This window comes from Mustela nigripes, chromosome 10 (assembly GCF_022355385.1).
Source record: "Mustela nigripes isolate SB6536 chromosome 10, MUSNIG.SB6536, whole genome shotgun sequence".
In the NCBI taxonomy this organism is placed as follows: Eukaryota; Metazoa; Chordata; class Mammalia; order Carnivora; family Mustelidae; genus Mustela; species Mustela nigripes.
In genome coordinates, this window is record NC_081566.1 from 64918935 (window position 1) to 64925795 (window position 6861).

The following is a 6861-nucleotide window of genomic DNA, read 5'->3' on the forward strand; positions in this document are numbered from 1 at the left end:
GTCATCTCTGTGTTTCCACTGTCCCCCGTGGGGCTTGTCTCCGCACTGTGACCCAGATCTGGGAGTCTGATGCGGGACTCGATCCCAGGACCCCAGGATCATGACCTGAACCGAAGGCAGATGCTTAAAGAATTGAGCCCCCCAGGTTCCCGGGAGTCTCCAGTCCTCCAGACCCGTGCACGGCGGCAGCTGTAGGAGTCCCACCAGCTCCCTCCGCAGAACAGTGTCCCCGGGACCTCTCACCTCCATGGACCCCTGCTCTCCCTCCATCATCTCCCAACCCATTTTCCTAAGGCGAGGTGGAGGGTTCCCAACGCACTTGAGACAGGAGGAACTTCCCAACAGACAAGACAGGAAAGGAAGGTGGGGGCGGGTGGAGGCGTCCGCTTCAGGGGAGGAAAGAACCAGGAGAATTTCCAGACTATCAGCCAGCAGAGGGATGGGCGGGGAAACCTACTCCTGCAGACTCCGAGTGGGCGTCACCCGCTCGCCCTCGGCCGCCTTAATTTCCAGGGATGCTTTCCGCTCAGGCCAGACTGGGGACCCCCAGAAGCACCTTCCCCAGGAGCTGTCACTTTGTCCATTGACCCCCTGGGAAAGGGAAAGCAGGAGACCCATATGACCTCTGCGGTGGGGGGACCGGACTGTCTCGCCAGCTGAGGCATCTGGGATCCCGAGCAGACCTGACCCCTCCCCGATGCCGCTCTCAGGAGGGTCCCTGCTTGCAGGGAGCATGTTAGAAATCCAGACTCGCAGGCACCATCCAGTCCCACAGCATCAGAATCTGCATTGTGGAGAGATTCCCAGGAGATCCTTAACGTTTGAGACTCGGCAAGCAAGCAGGTGCTGTGCCTTAGGAGTGGAGGGACAGTGGCTAGGTGCGTGCGTCAGAAGGCTCTCCCTTGGTGAGCCATCTGGGAAGTGAGGCGGCCACTCCAGACAAGCCTCCACACGCCCTCCAGACCTTCCAGCCTCCTAAGTTCCAGCCGAGAGCAGCCCTCCCTCTGCCCGACTTCCCTCAACCTGCAAATCCAGAGTCAGGTCACCCAAGCTGGTCCCCAGTGCACACACGATCCTGCCCGTGCAGGGACCGTCTGCTCCAGGAGCGGGCCCACACCCCACATCCCCCCAACACTCTGCCCTCAGTGACAGTGGGACCGGGCCCGGAGTGCCAGCCTCGACCCCATCTGGAAGGCTCTAGGACATGAACACTTCCTCCCACCGCCCTGGCCTGCATCAGGCAAGATCCAGCCGTGGGGGCCCGCTCCCCAGCCTCCCCCCATCTCACCGCTGTGCCTCCCGCCAGTCTGGGGACAGACAAGATCGCAGTATCCAAGGGCCCGGGGTTCGGTAATTCAGTGGACACTGACTGAGCACTTGCGGGTCGGAGGCCGGTGCCGGGCAGGCCCCTGGGGAGCCGGCCGGCCGTGAACCAGACGGCGAGGATTCCTGACGCCTTCGAGCTCCCACTCTGAGGGGAAGACAGATACGGAACACCGTGGATAACTTCTTCTTTGCCTCCCGTGGATGCCCTTGCCGGCCACTTCTGGAAAAGCCCCAGCCTGCCAGGCCTGGGCCCGCGCGGCAGACCCCCGCTGAGAAAAGCACAATCCCAGGTCCCCCGACTCGCGACCACCTTCCCGGGCCACAGAGCTACAGGTTTGCGGATCTCCTCAAGGCTGACCAGGACCCTCCGATTAATTACATTTTCTCCTGTCTTCTCTTGGGGAAACCTCCGATCCCGTGAGTCCTGTCCTGGGTGCAGCCCCCCGCAGGGGCAGGGGCTGGGACCCACCTGTAGGTGGCTCAGCCCCAATCCGGGCCGGAGGAGGCTGGCCTGGCCCTCGGGATGGTGGGGGGAGCTTCCTGCCGGCGGCCGCCCCAGGGTCCCGCCTCAGTCTCCCGCCTCAGTCTCCCCTCGCGTCTCCCCGCTTCTCTTACCTTCTTCCTTCGCCTCCCGCCTCAGCAGCACCGCCTCCCACCAGGCCCAGACGCGGCCCTCGCCGCCCCCCCCCCCCCCGGAGGACCATGCAGTGCAGCTGCACCGTCGAGGGCGCCCCTGCCGGCCCGGGCAGCCCCTGGATCTCAGGTGAGCCTCCACCAAGTCCCCCAGGCCCTTCGCAGCAGGGGCAGGGGGCGGCCGGGGGGCCTCCGAGCGAGCAGCCGGGTGGCACTCACACCCCTGCCCCCAGGCGTGGCCTTCCCGGACTGGGCCTACAAGACCGAGTCGTCCCCGGGCTCCCGGCAGATCCAGCTGTGGCACTTCATCCTGGAGCTGCTGCAGAAGGAGGAGTTCCGCCATGTCATCGCCTGGCAGCAGGGAGAGTACGGGGAGTTCGTCATCAAGGACCCCAACGAGGTGGCCCGCCTCTGGGGCCGCAGGAAGTGCAAGCCCCAGATGAACTACGACAAGCTGAGCCGGGCCCTCCGGTGAGGGGGGGACGAGCAGGGGCGGAGCCGAGGGGTCAGAGGTCAGGGTCCCTGTCACCACCACCACCCCCCCCCCGCCCCCCTGGCTGGGGCTTGGCTCCCTGGCCCTGGGCTTACTGGCCCTGGGCTAAGCCCGCACCCTCCACCTCCGACCCTGCAGATACTACTACAATAAGAGGATCCTGCACAAGACCAAAGGCAAACGGTTCACGTACAAGTTCAACTTCAGCAGGCTGATCGTGGTCAGCTGCCCTCTGTGGGAGCTGTGGGCTCCGCCTGCCCCCCAAGTGCTGCTGGGGGCCCCCGCCCTCATCCGGCCAGCCCTGCTGCCCACGGGCCTGCCCAGCGAGGTAGGTGCCCCCACAGCCCGGGCCCTTCCACCCAGGAGACCCCCTGCCCTCCCCCTGCCTTGTAGTCCCTGAGCGCCCAAGGGCAGGAGCGGCGCCGTGACTCACCCCTGCGTGGCTCACAGCGCAGCACACACCTGGGAGTGAGGGCGCCTCCTTCCTTGCCAGGCGTCAGTCCTCCCGTGGTGGGTGCCAGGGGAGGCCCCCAGGCATGTGGGCAGTGACCGTTTAACAACCATCCTGAGAACACTCCATTGTGCTAGCAAGTGGCTCTGGGCGCCGTGTGAACTGGGGAGCGCAGGCCGGCCCAGCCCGTCCCACCCCACCACCGCTTCTCACCCCTGCCCCAGCTCCTGCATAGCCTGCTGCTTGCCCAGCGGGCCACGGCTGAGCAGCTGGCTGGACACCAGACCCCCCACGGGCTGCCAGAGGCCACTGAGGACAAGAAGGGGAGCAGCAGCGGTGCCCCCCGTGAGTGCTGGGGCAGGGACGGGAAGCAGAGCGGGGAGGGGTGGAGGGACCCCCCGGCCCAGCGCACAGTGGGAGGCTGAGACAAGGAGTTCTACACCCATTCACCCTTCCGCAACCCCAGCCCTGCTACTCCCCCAGTGTGCGGGTTTGGAAGGTCGGTGACTGGGCCGAGACTCAGGGAAGAGCCAGGAACTCCCGGAATGCAGAGGAGGGGCGGGCGTCCTGCAGGAGAGCGACCCCTGGGCTGGCGAAGCAGGTGCAGGAGGTGCCCCGGCCCCGGCAGAGGGAGTAGCTTTGGGACAGCGGAGAGCAGATGCAGCAAAGCTGAAGCGCCCCGGGGGGGCTGCCATGCTTGGAGACAAGGGATGCGGAGGGCATGGGGGCAAAGGGGCGGGGCAGAGGAAGCTGGCCAAGCAGCAGGTGTCCGGGCACGGAGGACTCAGAGCCACGCTGATGGGTGGGACTGAACCCATGGGTGGGAGGCCCTCAGGGGGGAGAGGCCTGATGAGATTTTTATCTCAGAAAGATGACTTGGGGTCTATGCAGAGCTGGGGTTCCAAGAGGCGTGTGTCTGGTGCTGGTCGGCTGGGGAGGGTCGCTTGGGCAGAGGATGATGGGGCCGGAACCCAGCCACCCGTACCAGGTGGAGAAGGAGAGCCAACAGGAGAGAGAGGGAGGAGAGCATGGCAAGCAGAGAGAACGGTACCTGCAAAGGCCCTGGGGCAGGAAAGAGGTTCTGGGAAAGGCCAGCGCGGCTGGGGGAGACCGTGGAAATGGAGGCAGAGGCCAGCTCTCCCAGGGCTGTAAACAGGGAGGTGATTCTCTCTGTGAGGAAGTTCCCAGGGACCCTCCAGTAGCCCGAGCTCCATACAGAGGTCCCAGACCTGCTGCTCCTTCTCTCCCAGCAATTTCATGGGGGTCGACCCTTGGCCTTCGCCCTACCTGCAGCGTAGGTAGCTGGGCGCCCCGAAGGGCCTGGCTCTGGGCCCCGGAGTGCCGCTGAGGCTGTAGGTGTGTTCCGCCCAGGGCATGCCGGGACTCGCACGGCCACCCGCCTGCCCCTGGAGCCAGACGGAGGCCGCACGGCACCCCTGTTCTTCCACACCACCTTACTCCCCACCCCTACCCCCTCCCAGCCCCCCGGCTCCGGGAATGCCTCGGGCACACAGCTTTCTCTTTGGGAAACCGTGAGGGGGAGATGGTGTCCCTGGCGAGCCCCAGCTTGGAGGGAGCTTCGTGCTCCTCCCTGCCCTCTGCGGGCACCCACACGTGCCCTGCCTGGCTTAGGTCCCCAGGAGGGGAGAGCAGCCCCGGGCCCACTTCTGGACTGGGATTCCAGAAGGCTAGAGCCGCCCCTCACCAGCAGGATGCTGCTTCAGGGAGGAAGAGCGGTCAGGATTCGGAGGCAGGGGCAGCAGGCGCCGGGAAGTGAGGCAGGGGCAGCTCGGTCAGAACCGGCTCCTCTGTGCCGACTCAGCCTCCCGTGACTCAGCCTCCCGCCCAGGGCCGACACAGCCTCGGCCTCAGGAGACCCGGGGACCTCGAGGATGGTAACCCCGGGGACCCAGGGAGGGGCACCCCTGCCCCACGCAGGACCATGTCCTATTCTTCGCTTCAGAGCCCCGACTTCAGAAAGAGTGCTCCTTTCCAGTCTGTCCGGTGTGTGACGGCGTCACTGATGTGCTTTTCCAGTTTTTTTAAAGTCCAGCCCCACCGCTGCGCTCACCCTGCTCTGCGGTTAAAGGATGTGGCCTTGCTAAGGAGGGACCTGAGGGATTGGAGTCGGGCCTTTGGAAACAGACAGTGGTGTGAGGTTCTGCTAGTCACCCCGAGTCCCGGGCCAGGCCTGGGCACCCCACTGCAGGATGCCCGCAGAGCAGGAGGGCAGGGGGGTGTGAGGGCGGCGGGGAGGAGGCTCCTGGGGGAGCAGAGGCAGCCAGAGAAGCCCAGGGCCCGGCGCTAGAGCCCCAGGCCTTTGCTGCAGGCCAGACAGAGTGAGGACAAGATTCACGGAGATGCGGCAAAGGACGTCTTCATCCAAGTCGTCGCACACACGGGCACTGAGCTCCTAAGCGCCCGGTGGGGCTGGGTCCAGGGAAAGCGCAGCAGGCCTGTCCCCTCTGGGCTGGGCCGGGGACACAGACCTACAGGAGGTAACAGCACAAGTGCCGCAGTCTACCGGGGGCCCCCGGGAGAGGACGGGGGCCAGGAAGGGCGCACCCAGGCTGCCCCCAGGAAACAGACTCCAAGCGAAGAAGACAGGAAGGTGCACAATGGGGAGAGGAAGTTTCCAGGAAGAGGAGAGGGAAGTGGGTGGAGAAGCAGGGGGGGGGCCCGCCTGACCTCTGCCCCTCTCCCTCTCTCTCCAGGCCTTGGCTCTCTCCCGGGCCCCTGCCAGCTCGGCCCTGGCTGCCTCCTGGGGAGCCTCCAGGACCCGCCGCCCAGTCTGGCGTCCTTCGCCCCTCCCCCGCCACCCTCCCTCCCTGCCGACTGGACCCACCTCTCAGGGCCCTTCCTGCCTCCTGTCCCCCCGGAGCAGCCGTTCCCAGGGGCCCCCAAGCCAGACACCCTGCTCCCAGGGCCCAGGGGCCCCATAGGGACCCGCCCGTTTCCGGGACTCCCCCTGTTGGCTGGGCTGGGACAGGGGGGTGGTGAGAGGCTCCGGCTCTTGTCGCTGAGGCCCCAGGGCCTGGAGGTGAAGCCCTATCCCATGATGGGTGCAAAGAGACGCCCGGATCCCAGGGAGGGCTTCTCCTCGGACATTCTCAGACCCCAAACTGGGGACAAAAGCCTTGTGTCCCCCCGGCTGGAGAACTTCAAGGCAGTGTGGCCCTTGGACCCTCCCTAGGTGGGGAAGAGAGAGGGGGTGGGGGTCCCCCAACTCCATCCCTCCTCTCGTCTGCTTCCTTTCTGGCTTTGCCCGGCCCAGCTTTGAAGGGGTGGAGCTGGACAAACGGAGGTGGGGAGCATTGCAGGGGTGAGGAAGATTGAGGCAAGGCCCCCCTTTCCCACCCCGTTGTCAATCAGATTACGGAGACAGTCTTCATCTCCACTTCCTTCCACGGGCCCAGCCCCCCAGCTGCCCACACGAGGGAGAAAGTGGGTGTCTGGGTTGGGGGGTCAGGGGTCAGCATGCCCTGAGTGTTAGGGCCCAGGCCCCGCCTCCAGGCCCCGCTCCCAGTCTCTGCCCCGCCCTCCTCACACTCCTCCACCAGCCCTGGGAGCTCCTGTCCACGCAGACACTTCCTTCTGTCGCCACCCCCCCCCCCAACTCCTCAGCCCCAAGGGCCTGGGGCAGGGAGGGACTGGCCTCATGGATTCTGTAATTCTGCCCAGCAGACCGTGAATAAAACGCCCTTGGCCACCTGCCCTCTTGGCCGACCACCCCTGCCGCGTCCCCACCCCACTCCGGCGGCCCTGACCTGGCGCAGGGCTACACACCACCCAAGGTTCCTGTGGGAGGGGGCGAGGGGTGGAGAGAGGGGCCGCCATCCCCTCCACAGAGGGAGAGGCTGACGGAAGCCTGGTGAGGAGCGCCCCTCCCCAGCCACGTGGGAGACCAGGCACAGACAGGACAGACCCCGAGCGGAGAGAGCAGGGCCTTCCCAGAAGC

The 6861-nt window shown here is 66.0% G+C and overlaps 1 protein-coding gene across 5 annotated transcripts; it reads left to right on the top strand.

Annotated features, from left to right (window-relative positions):
* The first annotated feature begins 1574 nt into the window (after positions 1 to 1574).
* ETV3L (ETS variant transcription factor 3 like) lies at positions 1575 to 6629 on the top strand. 5 transcript variants are annotated; one of them, XM_059413599.1, is made up of 6 exons: positions 1575 to 1659; positions 1970 to 2089; positions 2193 to 2430; positions 2591 to 2780; positions 3128 to 3248; positions 5618 to 6629. In XM_059413599.1, exons 2-6 carry the CDS (start codon positions 2029 to 2031, stop codon positions 6094 to 6096), a joined length of 1089 nt encoding a protein of 362 aa, XP_059269582.1. In that variant the 5' UTR covers positions 1575 to 1659; positions 1970 to 2028; the 3' UTR covers positions 6097 to 6629. The 5 variants fall into 5 exon arrangements, with proteins under 5 accessions (XP_059269582.1, XP_059269585.1, XP_059269583.1 ...); XM_059413602.1 differs by having other exon boundaries at positions 1578 to 1659; positions 1967 to 2089; XM_059413600.1 differs by lacking the exon at positions 1575 to 1659 and adding an exon at positions 1660 to 1743.
* Positions 6630 to 6861: the final 232 nt, after the last annotated feature.